Below are 15,368 nucleotides of genomic sequence, written 5' to 3'. Positions count from 1 at the left end.
TTTCTATCATTTCCCCAATTCAATTACACTAAACAATTTGTTTTAATCACAGGTAAATTAACACAAACATTACACCCCATATTCTTTCACAGACTGCAACAGACCTTGCAGTATTTGAATGTGAGTACCAGTACTTCTGTGTGTCAGTGTGTGCCTGTGTAAATGTGAGTGCACTCCTCCTGTGGGTGATTTGATTTACATGTCCGACAAGAAATCATATTACCATGCTATATGAATGCCTCACACTCACACTATACCTGTTTTGTCCGCTATATGCTCTTACCTCAACTGCTAATCTCTACTGTGTTCAGTCCTCTTCTCCCTTTTCCATTCCTTTTAGTTCTACATTGTCCCTTTTCCTCTTTGTTCTGTTTCCATCCTCTGCCCTCACCATGTCTTTGATCTCCACTTACTACGATGCAGGTGTACAAGGCACTAAAAATCTATTTTAAAGAAGAGTTGCTTTGGGACAGCTTGAGACGCTAAGTTATTTTGCCATGAGATTCAGTTTAACCTCTTTCATAGTTCTCTCAATTTAAAACCACAAGAAGCGCAGCTTTATCAGAGAGCTGTTGTGTGAAGTGGGACTCTGCAGGGGTCTGCCCTCTGTTAAAGGATCAGTTCATACATTACAGAATATAATACAGCTGGATTCAGAGAGAGACAGTGAAAAAGTGAGAGAAGATAATATAAAATCACAAATGAGAGGAAAATAGGGTTGAAGTACAAACTGATAATGAAAGAATAAGAAAGACACACAGGAAAGTAGAATGTGATCAACAAGAGAAGAGGTCACTGAGGTCACAGAATATTAGCACAGAAATGTTCAGGCTGAGATATGAATTTCACTGAAAAGGCCATTAACATCAATTAGCCCTTGTTCTTAGTGAATGTATATAGCACATATCACCCCAGCTGCTATGCTAGATTCATCCAAATATGGTAGAGAATATCTCCATGGCAACAGAAGGCAGAAAGGGTGTAGACGAGTGCGGGATGATCTCCAGAGAGCGTTCTTTTTGACTTTTGATTCAAACTATTCTCTTTCACTTCATTGAACAGTACAGTCTATTTCTTTCTTCACTAGAGCCAGAATACAGTAATACTACATTGTTTGAACTGAAGGATGCAAAACCACCACAAAATGGTTTTGACCTATTATGTAGTTTTAGAATTTGTATATGCACTTTTTAACCAATATTTTGGCTGTTTAGCATTGCCGATCTCCTCATCAACACCATGCACAATACTGAAAATGCTGAAATCCAACTATTTATAAATATAGTGATGGCTAAATACACTTTTAAATGCATCTGCCTGTCCCATACATCTATAGCATATTCACTACTCAAACTAATAGAGTAAGACCGTAGATTTCTTTGGTACAATGCATAAACAAACAGTTGGCTAGCTGGAGGTGTATGGTTGCAGAATATGGAAGGAAGGAACATAAAGCGTTGCTGCCATTTATGAACACATTTATTTATGTATGTCATTAATAGGGTCTCATCTGAATTTATGAAATGAGACGATGTTTCACTTACATAGATTAAAGAGATTTATTTCAGAATGAGACAAAAACGAATGACACAAAAGCACGTGCATTTGTGTTTGCAAGTGCATGAGAGTATGTTTGTGTGTCCCATGTGGCTACAGATATTTATCTCATCCCAGCTATCCACTAATGGGTCTGTAGCCTGCTGGCACCATGAGGAATTATAGGACAGAAGCAATCAATATATTCAGGCTCCAAATCCAGACTGTGTGCATGTATGTGTGTGTGTGAGAGAGAGACACAGAGTGACATAGTTTTCTTGTGATGTGATAGTTAGCCCCAGGACCTGATATGGGTTTTTAGGATTATTTCTAGAAGAAGAACATTAAAAGTCTAAAAACAGAAACACACTGAAAATGAGTGACTGCTGAGGCTTTGTAAAATCAACAAAATGCAGAGTAAATTTGTTGAATAGCTAGCATAGACAAGACCCCTTATGTCACTGTAAAGCCTTTACTACACTACAGAATCATGGGTGTATGTACTATATTCATGTTAATGTAGTATTATATTAGCTATTATGCTCATCATTATTTTAATAAATGACCTGATTAAATCTAGGTCAATATACAATACATTGCCCGTAAGCTGCATAACACGCTACAAAAATGTATTTACTAAACAAAGTTGTCACAATGCAGTTTATCATGTGGCAGGCCAGCCATCAAGTAAAACAGACTTGGATTCAGAAGGAAGAATTTAAGGGTGAAAAGGCAAGAAGCTGCTACCCATGTCTACAATATGTATATCTTGTATATAAGTGTGATGAAGCCAAGTCAGAGAGGATCTATTCAGTCTAAAAGCATAAATAGGTTTTTGCTCTGGGATTGCAACAGCCTGAAAGGGTTATTAGTGTGTTTCTCACAATATGTTCATAATGTGAGAGTAGATATATCACAACCACAATCACACAAATCTATTTACAAACTGAGGATTACGAAAAGAGAGTTGACCAACACTGAGCCAGACAATGTCTGTTACAATAAGACAGTAACACAACATACAGTAAATTCCAGACAATCACTGTCTTCATATTAAAAAAAAAATCAGTAAACATACCATCTTGGGATCCAGAGATATTGTGGTATTCTCTTCTATCATATTAATGACCATAGATATCTGTCCTAGGTAAGTTAATAATCGGCTCTATCATCAGCTTCGTGCACTTGTAAATGTTGAATGATTGTCTGACCAAATGGGTTTTATCAAAAGTTCCTTTCATGGACCTCTAGCATACAGGGCACCCACCCATGACCATCTCCAATTTACAGCTACAGTCAGTTTAAGATACTGTTGCTGACCAAGGCATTTAACCAACCAAATCAAAACAGATTGGACAGAAGCAGAAAAATGCAAGACACAGGTCAAGACATGAAATTGTATATTCAGCCTTAAAAACTACTTAATTCAAGTAAAAAGAAAAAAAGTGTCACAGCTTTAAATGCTTTTTCAATGCTTAGTTCAAGAAATGTTATTTTGATAAGTGACCCTACAGTGTGAAATGAGGAAAACTGTGTTCCTTATTTTCCTGCCTAACTTTTATCAACAAGACTTCTCTCTGTTCACAAGTTTAACTGAGAGGAGGTACAGTATATTTAATATAGAAAGACTTTACCTCAGTCTCAGCAGGACAACCGTGATAATGATGATGAGGATGAGCAGGAGGATGATGATGTAGATGAGGATGAAGATGATGCTAAAATGAGTACAATGATAATGAGCATCAAGGTGGTGATGACAGCAAAAATGATGCTGGCTACTATTCTGTTACACAGCACAGATCACTGGGGAGTTGAATTGAATAGAATTATAATTTTGGCATTTTAATGATAATCACATGATAATATTTCCAATCTATTCAAAGTCTATTTTGTTCTGCACATTGGCTGGCATAGGTGCTGAACTTATTTTTCATCTTATGTTAATTGCACAGTTGGCATGGCAACCACAACTAAAGAGGGCTAAAACAACTCTTGTATACATACACATACTGTATACATGTACACAGATGCAGTTGCTAGGTTATTTTTACGTGAACTGTAGGAGGAATTTATCTAAGTGAGAAAATAACGAAGGTCTGGTAAAGATGGTAAAGAAAGGTAAAGAAGGTAAAGAAAAGACGTATATTCTATTTTGGCAGTATTTAACACCATTCAGTACTCCTCTCTGTTTGTGATCCAGTGAGTACTGCCCCACTACTATAAACAGGCTAAAAAACTATACCTTTTCTACTAACAAGTTTCTTGGTTCAAAATTAGGTACTTAATAGTCTAAATTAGTTTTAAAGCAAAGCAAATGAATTTAACACAAACAACCACAAAATAAAATTTGCTGATGGCTCAGAGGTAATGTCAAGCTCTGGTTACCACTTTAATGTCTATATACAGTATACTTAAGTTAGACAAACTTTTTTTTGCAGGCCTTTAAGCAGAAGTAACACACCCCAGTGAATCAATAACTTCTTCCTCTGGCATCAAATACATAAATAAATAAAAATAAACACAGATTCATGACATAATTGATCACAAAAGAAGAAATACCTTTATCTGTCAAACCCAGTTCAGCTAATTACAGTGACTGTTCTATTGGGCTTATTCTTTTCCTTCATGGAAATGAACAAAACAATGTGTCAAAAAAAAGGAAATAATACTTAAAATGTTTTCATTTGGGAAATGTTTGAGGCAAACTGGTCAATCAGTCACAGTCATCTGGGGATATGTTTGGAATAACTCAAAAAACAAGCAACATGGCTGGTCACACGTTAGGTTCAAGTTACTTTGAAGTTTTATAATCACCAGCTGGATTCATATTTTATACAACAAACTGGATGGAAATTAGTTTAACCCTTTGATGCACATTTGTACATTTTTGTGTATTTTGATTTTAATTTCTAGCACTTTTTTTTTTTTCATTTTTCATTTTAAGTTTTATAGTTTGATTTTTTCCGCACACCTTTTTGTGTCGAAGGCATATTAATGTAACTTATTTGAAGGAGCATCTAAGGGTTAAAGTAGATATTGGCTCTGAGAGGGTTATTTTAGAGAAGAGCATTGAGCCACTGTTTGAAATTCCCATTGGATCATACAGTTTATAACTGCCTGGTTACTTAATATGAAACACGCTTGTAACAAAAGATTTTTTCCAACTAAATGTTGCAGTTTTTACTGATCCAAACATATTCAAACCCTGAAGACTACGCAAGATCAGGGCTAACAGAGGAAATCAAGGGGCTACTTATACACATCGATCACATACGGTGATTTTGGATATTAACTTGCAAGACACACAGGAAGAGAACCCTGTACAGCCAAAAGAAACAACTGAAATTTTATTCGGTAGCTCAACTCACCTGCCGATGAGAACGAACTCTCCTACAAGTCCCTGGCGTCTCATGGCCATGAGGATGTTTCGAACAGTCATGCCTTCACAGAAACATGCCACCACCCTGGCCTTAGGCAGATGGGCCCTCAGTCTCTCCAGTAGCCGGTCAAAGCTCTGCTCTCCAGCATTGCTCCAGATTTTGCCTGATGAGAGCATGTCAGTTAATGCAAAATGCATGCTGTGACAGGTCTGTGTTAGAATCTTTGTTGCATGTGCTGTGAAGTACTTTTTTGTGTCAGAATTTTTATATTTCTTTGTACTCAACTGTCAACCACAAGAATCTGATTGTGTGAAATATAAGACATGAGGTAAAACAACAGGCCAGACCATAATTGCAAAAATATTTTTTTATATTTTTCTTATTTATTGGATGTCTGTAAGATGAGACTCCAGTAAAATTAATTTTAGTTGCTAATACCAAATTATCTAAGTGCTGCTTATTGCTGTTTGTGGAAAAATCCTAATGAACACTAAGCCCTACAGCCAATAAAACTCTGTGTTTTTTGGTCAATGAGTATAAATTTTAGGATTCACATTGGATTCACATTCACATTGCTTACTGTTTAGTATGGGGGTTTTGACCAGAGTGTCTTACCGGAGTGGGCGATACAAATGCCCTCCTTGGCTGCCATATCCTTGAATGCTTCCATTCCACTTTCACCATAGTTGCCTAGAAAATCCCAGAAACAGTGATGGTGAGCAGTGTTATAACATGTATTTATTTGGTAAAAGGTAATAATAAACCGTAATGATTCACTATTGAATCAGTAAACTAAAAGGAAATCTGCTATCATGAATTATGTAATTAAGACAGTCATATTTGGTGGGAAATATAACAATTAAGAGGTCCTGATCTCCTCCTCTGATTTTCAAAAGCATGTCCACTGCAGTAACTCCCATGCTACTGTATTACTCATAAAAACTCAAATTTATGTCAGAGAAAGCATCTCCCCAATGTGCAACCCATTTCTTTGCCAGAGAAAGTGGGTGACCTGGAATTTATGCTAATGAACGGTTGTACACACTGGCAAAGAATAAGATAGGATTCCCCTCCTTATTTTCTGCTCCTCTCCCTTTTTATCTGTCTCCCTTCTCTGTGTTGATTGAAGAGAAGATCGAAAATCCCTGTTTCTGACCCTTTCCACCAGCATTTGTCGTCGTTTCTCACTCAATCTGATTGCTATCGTTAATGTTTCCTCCTCTTTACTCTGTCCATTATCAGTAAGAGAATACAGCCTAAATATGTGCTATTGATCTGTGCTCTACTTAGATTTATAGAGGAAGAAGACTACTGCTAGGAGAACGGCGAGAGAGGAGGACAACAAGCAGGATAAAGTGAAAATGGATGGCAAATCATTGCAGGACTAGAAAACACAGAGAGAAAGAAAAATGGGAGATGAAATATATGAGAAATATAAAGTTAGTAAGAGAAAGAAGTCTCTTAGAAGGTTTCTGCGTGTGTGTGTGTGTGTGTGTGTGTAGTCAGTGTTGATGAATGTGGTGGAGCGTAGTGTAAAGTCCTGTAATTAGTGTCTCAGTGAGAGGAGTGGGAGACAGATGGTACATACCATCCTTCCCCTGCGCGTACACATACACAGACACACAAACACAGTTCCCATAATCAGAATCGATAAAGCTTGTAACCTACTTCATTCAGGTCTCAACAGGGATTTATGTGTGAGACATTTCTCTCTCTCACTCAGTAAGCCTGTCATGTGTCTCTTTATCACGCTGTTGCTGTCACTGAATCTCTTCAACACACATTCATTTTCTTCAGGCTACACTTATGCTTCTATTCCTACTGTACAAAAATTTATACACTTACTCACCAGTTTCCGACAGTTACAACCAAAGATAAAACAATAGTCACCACCATTCCAGCCTCTCTCCTCCTCTAATGCATCACAACCTAACTTCATTAAGGAAACACTCACTGAATAGCTTCATCATCTATATTTGACTGTGATCAAATAGAGTACACATAAATGCATAGCAGGGAAAATGAAAAAAATAATTCTAACAGGCTTTTACTGCATCAAAAGCAAACAACACAAAATTCCCTTCAATTTCAGTTCTCCAAGTACAGTTCTGCAAGATATTTGCAACGCGTTTGTTTTGAATCACCTTTCCCTCCTACTGCCTCAGTAATGCCTTTCATTCACTCAATTTACATGTTGTGTCCTGCTGCTCTTTGATTTTATTTCAATTCAATTTATCCTAAGTACAGACACTGGCCACACCTTCCACTTAAGTTCACTTGTACACCACTAGAAGTTATCACCTTTTGTGTAGCTTAGTGGCAGCCAATCACATTCTGGATCAAATCCACTTCAGTACGTTTACCTCATGTAACTTCCTTGGTTTCATCACCTGCCACTGAAAAAAAATCCACTGGGACCTCGAACACAGAGATCACAGGTTCACATTTCCTCTGTTTTGCTTATAACCTCTTTTGTCTCTGCTTTCTCTTTCTACTCTCCTATGTAAAGCCTCATCTCGCTTCCATCCTTATACTTATGTTTATTTTTTTAAATTATGAACAAAAAAGAAGAAGTAAAATTGTGGCAGAAAACATGAAAGATTAAAAAAACGGCAAACCCCTTCTCACCGTATGATCCTCAGATTTTTGCTACACTACCCTCTTCTTCTTTGATCTCTCCTTATCTTTTTTCACACTGATATATTACAATACATTACAACATGCACAAAATGCAAAACTCAAGGAGTTTCTCTTTGTCCTCTGCAGAACACTCTCTCCTCATCCTATACAGCTATGTGCCTCTTTTAGTCCCACTTTCTCAGCAGCAGCAAAATACACAGTAAAATTTAAGTTAAAGAGACAGTTCATTTTGTGTTATTTCTTCTTTCGTTTCATCCCCTCCCCTCTCTCGTTAACCCTTCCTCCATTATTCCTTCTCAATTACCATCCTCATCCTCGAGTCACTCTAATCAGGTCTGTTTCATGCATCCACACGTTCCCTCCCTTCCCCTCTTCCCCTCCTTTGTTTTCTTTCTTCAAGCCTTATACTCTCCTGTGGCGGTTTCACTCAGAGAAAAACAGCATGTGGTAAAAACATAAACATCATTAAGTACAAGAGTATCCTTCTACTCATGATTCATCCTTATTGTTTCTCTCTCTCCCCAGTTCTCCTCAATCCTCACCAATGCCACCAATGACCAATGTCACATTTGGAGTACAGGAAAATGTGAAATTAAAACCCTGGGCCAGATTGGCCTACTGATACTCCTGTGTTTGCTAAATACAGAGCTAAACATGATTACAGAATTACAAACTATTAGGACTTTTAGATTCTTAGTCTTGTTAACAATCATGTACTATGATTTCATGAAATTCAAATTAAATTTACATGTCTATGTTACAGAGTTTTTTGCAATGAAAATAGTTTCAGGCTACAGACAGCCAACAGCCCCTTCCCCCCACCCCAGCCACAGCTGTAGTTTTCCCTTTCCCTTTTTGCACCATATTTTTATTCTAGCGAACAAACTCAGAATCTAAAAATATACCATGTCTGAGCCTAGAAAGCTCACTTCCACAGTTTTTAACAGCCAAGTAGAAATTCTACATCACAGTCACTTTCAACAATCAATGACTCCAACCAGAACTTTTCCTTCTAGGTTACCCTAACACCCACACTTGACTTCAGTTTAGATTCATCCAAAAGAAAGTAATATAAGAGTTGATAGAAAAAAAATATCTTTTTGACAGTTTAGTTTTGTAACAGTGCACCAAAAGACCCTAAAATCCCTCCTACTTCAGTGTTGATTTGAAATTTGAATTTTGAGATTTAAATTTCTATACACATACATAAACTCACAAATATAAACTTGCACATACCATACCATATACCATATGTATGTATGTGTATATATATATATATATATATATATATATATATATATATATATATATATATATATATATATATATATATATATATATATATATATATATATATAGATTCCCAGAATATGACATCTGAAACCTGTGTCCAAGCCAATTTGAGTAGATATTGTCCTGTTGTGACCCAGACTCAAGAAACACAGAAGATCTTTTGTTATATGAGGACCCACCACAAAACTGGCCCATAACCCATTTTAAATCTTCACATTTGGGCAACACTGCCAGAGACAATGGTAAAAATGTGGGCTGATTCTGTCTTTCCCCTTTTCTTATTCATAATATCATTACATATACACAGTCCTTCCAAAGCCATCCCACTTTCATCTTTCTCCAGCCTGTGAAGACTATCACAGTTAAATAGATAGAGAGCATGTGGTGCTACAGAGAAAGAATGAGAGAGAGGATGGGGAGAGAATGATCAGTTTCTGTTGGAGCATGCTTGGGTGACATGCTAAATTTCATGTCAATAAAACCCATTGAGCTGAACAAGCAACGCAGAGAGAAATGAGAGCAGGAGGCAGAGAAATAGTGAAAAAGCAGTACTAAACTCAATGTAGTGGAAGATAGTAATGCCGAATGTCTTTGGTGAATACATAACGAACAATGAAATTCAATTGCATTTATGAATTATCAGTTCGGTTTCTGATCAGTCAGATTAAAAAGAACAACCTGTCTTTGGCTTCTGAAGCAGACGTGCGCATTAACCTACAACTTATTCTCCCTAACATTACAAAGCCTTTATTCCAGGAACTGTTAGACTTTACATCTTCTCTGTCTGGTAAAGCAAAGACATTAGTGTGTTGGAATAAATGCGTCTTTGCAGCTGCCTATTTCTATCTGTCTCACCTCCATTTTCTGTGTTAATTGATCTTTTACTCAGGAAACAAAATAATGAGGCAAAAATAACAAAAGGAACTGATGATGATTATGGAATTATCTTATTTCCGGTGTGTTGTAATTACTTACTACTTACTTAGTATTTCTACTACTTACACTACTAATATTACTGCTATGTCTATACTATTATGGATTGTTCAATGAACTTAACTATTGGTGAAAGTCACAACCACATACACACATGTAAACACAGTGTAGTGTCCATAAGATAATGTTCATCTCTGGACATTTTTAAAGGTGGGTATCCTCTACTGGACTGGACATTGACCTATTCACAAAAGGACATGCTCTCATTCAACCCGAGTTACAGAATGACTCTGTTAATTTGTAGAATGGGCTATAAAAGCTCTCGCAAGCTGGACAGTTCCTACATGTTTTTTTTTTGTTTTTTTTTTATTGTATTAACAATTATACAATATCTATGCACATGAAAATAAATAACAATATTGACTGAAAATGTTCAGGCTGAAGCAGTAGCATCATATTAAGACAAAACTAAATAAAAACAAAAACATGACCATCACATACCTGCAACAACAGCACTGGGTATGCCAGCAGTTTTAGCATTCCAGCCACAACTAGAAAGAAGTACTGTCTTGCCCAGAGAAACATCTTTGCATTGCGAACCCAGCGGAAAAGAAATGGCTATAAACCCACACATTCCGTGCAAGGATTTACTGTTTACCATCTCCCAAAGAGAAAGTAATACTAAAGTATTTCTCCCTGCAACAGTATTATTTTATTAGCTCACTATAATTACTGTCTTGATATTCATCAGTTTCCTACATATCAGTTTGCATCATCTCTTGCCACCAGATGCAAAATGTTAATCCTGTGAGACACATGTACACACCTTGTACAGTCTATCTTCTGTGGTTTTCTTCTTTTTCTCTTGCTCCAGCCCCTCAACCCATTTTTCTTTAATCTTGCCAGTGGTTTTCTTTGTTTTGTATCCCTATTCCTTTCAATCTTCCACTCCTTGTCTTATAGCTTCATTCCTCTAATGTCTTCCCAGTCTCTCGCCTCTCCTCTTTCTCATGTAATCTCTCTTCCTTTGTTCATCTATCCATTCCTAATTCTTTGTCTTCTTTCTTCAATCTCCCTCTCTTACTCAACATGTCTGAGAGTGACTGTGTTTGAGAAGCCACTGGCCCACCTTGAAGACCAGTTCCAAGGTCAAACCTGCCTGTCTAAGGTAATACAAAGACCAATATTTTCCTGCGAAACATGTACTGTTGCACACACAACCACAAGCATTATCAAACACAAATGCATATATGAATACACAGTCTTGCCTTGTCACTAAGATGAATAGCAGTAATCTCAAACACACAAACTCTCACACACACATGGAAATTGGTCTGATGACAAGGCAAAAATAAATGTCACACAAAAGACAAATGTTATTTCTGAAACCACATTGTTACAAACAAGCTGGGTGATGTGGCTGGAACCCATCATTTAGATAAACAAATGCAGACAGATTTTCAAACATCTGCAAAGAAAGCTCTTTAAATTTTCATTTGGGAGAATTAAAGTAAATGATATAATTCCACAGGGTTTAATTACCATCAATCACATTAGTTTCTACAAGTTGGGATCTTTTATTTCTAATTTCTCCCATACATTTTTAAATACATGCATATACATTATGTACTGCATGTTATTGTGTGCAGGGAATGCACTGATGCAGTAAAATCATTATAAAACTCATACACACAAAACGTAGTGACTGATTAATTATATTAAGTTTGTCAGTCAGTCTGAAAAAGTGTCAATACAGTTTTCTTTACTACTTTAAACAGTAGTTTACTATTTTCAACCTGCACATATATGCATTATGTTTTATAAATCAGCTGCCGTACAGTCCTGCTCCTCCAAAGTACTCACAACACACAATAACGGGTAGTGGGTTTCCCACGCACAAACACGCACACATGTATGCATGCAGCCTACTCTATATGCAAATGTGGTATACACTCAAATACATGCATACACATTTCCTATTTAGTACCTCAAGTCAAAAGCTGTTGTAATGCCCTCAGGCTATGCCAGAGGCCAGTAACTACAATCCTCAAGTGCTTTTGTGCATGTGTGTGTTTAAAACAACTTCTCTCAATGGACACATGTACAGTTACTTCATTGTCATACCATCTGCAATATCTGAGTGAGTAAGTGAGCGAGTCAGTGAGTGAGCCAGTGAGTGAGTGAGACTGGAATTAGCAACACTGCTATGAGATAACTTTATACCTATGACTAATGAGTCAATGAGTTTAGGACAGAGACTGAGATAGTGTGTGGTTGTACCTTCAGTGTGTATAGCAGACACGTAGCTCCAGTTGTACCTCTTGACAATGTCCACCATAGCTCTTGCCTGCTGGGCATCTGAAGGCACCACCCGCATAAAGTACTTATAAAGGCTCTGAATCAATGGAATTAAAAAATCAAATGACAAGCAGAGTTATCCAGGAGCATTAAGAACATTTAGTAAAGCGAGTAGTAACTATTTGATGAAATTAAAGTTACATTAAAATAGCAGTAATACATTCTTAGTTTGATTTCCTTTAATCTTTACGTGCCTACATCTGTAAAGCTGCAAAAGCACATACAATCTATTTACAGGTAATTGGGTTCACCTTATCGCTGAGGTCCATACTGGTGGCAGAGTAGGCAATTTGTGGTATGTTGAACAGTTGTAGGAGGTTCTGGACCTGGATGGCCACTGAGCTTGAGCCTGGTCCAATTAAACCCACAATGGGTTTCTTCCCCCGCATTGGAGTGGCTGAAGGGTCTGCACACTTCATTGTAGCTCCACCACCTCCTCCCCCTCCCCAAGAGCCTCCTCCACCCCACTCCTCGGCCTCATCAGACGAGACAAGAGAATCCCGTATGAACTCAATGCTCTGCTCCAGAGCCACAGCTGAGTGCCAACAGGAGTCCCTGATCTCACACCCCAGAGTGATGTTGGGAAGGATGTGGAGGTCATCGTTGATGCGATCCAACGTGTGCATCATGGCCTCCACCCTCTGGATGCCATACTGCTCTCGCACTGCGCCACACTTACGCTCATGTACCTGTGCAGACAGGTAAGACAACATGCACAACATGCAACTCAAAATGCACTGACAACAATAATAACATTTCTGATGCAACCATTAATAATTCAGCCTTTCAGTTGTTTGCAGAATGGGTGAACAATAGGACACATTTTAAAAATTACTTTTCACACAGAGATATGTTATTGCTCGATTAATATTGGTTTTAAATTTACGTGTCTGCTGTGTTACAAGTGTTATTTTTTCTGGTTTGCAATTGACCATAATGAGATGGAAAAAAGCTTAAAATTCTGTGGGTGACTACAGGATCCTGGGGCAGCTAATGGAAGTTGAATGCTCATGGACTCACACAGAGATACTCATTTAGTGTGTTCTAGTGTGTCTAATAGGCAGAGCAACATTATGATTTTCTGCACAATCAATAAAATACCTTAAATAATTTTTCTGGCCATCCTTTTATATGTTTTCTGTCTTAACTCCCATAACATTGTCAAAGTACTTATCTCAAATGCAGGAAAAAGTACCCATAAAGGTCACTGGGATTGGAATGTGATGATTTACAGTCACGAAAACTTGGATTTATATAATAAACATAAACAATCCTGCAGATATACACAGACACAAAAACATAAAATTACCTTGTCAGCAGGAGGCTGATGATGGACAGAGAACAATGCTCCAATGATAATGTCACCAGGTATGTGGGCTACAACTCGACGTTCATTGGACTGGGCAGAGTGACCTTCATCAGGCCCTACCCAGATGGATAGGGCTATCAGCAGCCAAAACATCATCATGGTTTGTTGAGGTCTCAAGGGAGAAGCAGATCTCAAATTTGTAGAGTAGTGCCGTCACAGGTAACTAGGTGTCTGGGAAACACTTTTTCTGGCCATGGCAAGAGGTTCTGGCACAAAAGAGTTTTTGAAATGGATGATTTCAATATGTCTTTTTTCTGAGTTGTCTCCTTTTCTTTCAGATTTTAAGGTGGGAGCATCATTGCGACAGCTGAGACAGTAGAAGCAGTGCAACCTGTGAAAGTCAGAAGAAAATCTGCACTAAGTCTCATTTGCTGAAATAACTCCAGGCTCCCCCAATTATAGGGCAGAGTTGGTCTCCACAGTAACAGGTGACAGACATGTTCACATAAACCTGTGAGCAGAAATCACTTTGTTAGAACATCTTAGTTGGTTGGATTTCACAATTTCCACAGGCTTTTGTGAGGTTCAAAAGTTTGATCTATTTACTTTTAAGTGATCTGCAGACACACTTTCCAATCTTTACTTAAGCTTGACAGATATTCAAAGTAACATTTTTAAACACGTGAATTTATAAACGTTAGATATACATGCTTTTATTTTTTCATCAGCACTCAGTTTAATATGGGCACTCAGTGCAAGTACCATCCAATTATTGTAGATTTACTAAAATATGTTTACCCTGTTTTATTGTACAGTGACAAGTTTGGGCAATACAATAAGAACTACAATGGAGGGTTTGTATAAAAAAATCTCAGGTGAACATTCAAATCTTTCAATACTTGAAAAATATAAGCAGTTTAAGTAATTCAGAACTGCAACCAAATTTAAGATGAAAACTGCATCTTAAATTTGCTCATATCTTTTACCCTCACTTGACACCATGTTTATATTTATCCATTTCACAGCAAATGTCAATCTCATCATACTGTTTAATTAAAATGTGGATGCAAATGAAATCGATACAATGACTGTTACATTGACCATTATAGTTATATAGCCATAGTATAATGCTGTACCATAATAGCAGTTATTCTTTTTAATGAAGCTTAATGTGAATGACTTGTGTACTAGCTGTAGACCAGTATTCTTGATATATATATATATAGAGAGAGAGAGAGAGAGAGAGAGAGAGAGAGAGAGAGAGAGAGAGGTTTTGCAAGCACAAAGCCAGCTTTCTGGCCTTGCACTGTTCTTCCTAGACAACAGCTCTGAATTACTGTGACTGAGTAGTGTGATCATATTCACCACTATGCCAACAAAATATCAACACCACCACACTATCACATCACATCTCACAGGTGGCCTGAAGAATATTTGGTTGTTTGATAAGTTCTATACGTACAAAATTATGATCTCAAATGTCGCAGAAAACCATGAAAAGTTTTAATCTTTGAATAGTAATTACACTGACAAAAAGCCAAGATGAGTACACCTGCATTCCCTGTTGTTCCATGTCAAATGTTTGCCCCTCAACTCTAACCAAATCAAATCTAATATATTATACCCTATTTGCCTGCTGCTTTAATGGTATTACTTTAATACTAGCTCTTGGGTGTTCTTTCCAAATGAAGCCCCACTGCATCATTATCATTACACTTTCAATTATTTTCCAGACTGAAACAAAGACTCATCCTTTAGCAAAAACTGTGCATTCTGAGGTAGGCATTGTTCCAGAAAAGAAGGTACATTATTACATGTGTTTCTTTACTATAAATTATAGAATTCATCCATTTAATGAAGCAGAAACAGGTTTTAGGTAACAGTAACGAATCCCTTTGTGAAATGTGAGCAAGACAACC

At 37.3% G+C, this 15,368-nt stretch overlaps 1 protein-coding gene across 1 annotated transcript in view; it reads right to left on the bottom strand.

The window, feature by feature from the left end:
* The window catches only part of grm5b (glutamate receptor, metabotropic 5b), a 45,280-nt gene extending 31,672 nt beyond the window's left edge, over positions 1-13,608 (bottom strand). Inside the window, exons 1-5 of the mRNA XM_026328649.1 lie at positions 13,450-13,608; positions 12,392-12,829; positions 12,063-12,177; positions 5,532-5,606; positions 4,905-5,079 (exon numbers count right to left, since the gene is read on the bottom strand). Of these exons, the coding sequence (XP_026184434.1) occupies positions 4,905-5,079; positions 5,532-5,606; positions 12,063-12,177; positions 12,392-12,829; positions 13,450-13,608 (962 nt within the window). The remainder of the gene's footprint in view (positions 1-4,904; positions 5,080-5,531; positions 5,607-12,062; positions 12,178-12,391; positions 12,830-13,449) is intronic.
* Positions 13,609-15,368: the final 1,760 nt, after the last annotated feature.

This window comes from Mastacembelus armatus, chromosome 13 (genome assembly GCF_900324485.2).
Source record: "Mastacembelus armatus chromosome 13, fMasArm1.2, whole genome shotgun sequence".
In the NCBI taxonomy this organism is placed as follows: domain Eukaryota; kingdom Metazoa; phylum Chordata; class Actinopteri; order Synbranchiformes; family Mastacembelidae; genus Mastacembelus; species Mastacembelus armatus.
This window is presented reverse-complemented; position numbering and strand designations above follow the sequence as displayed.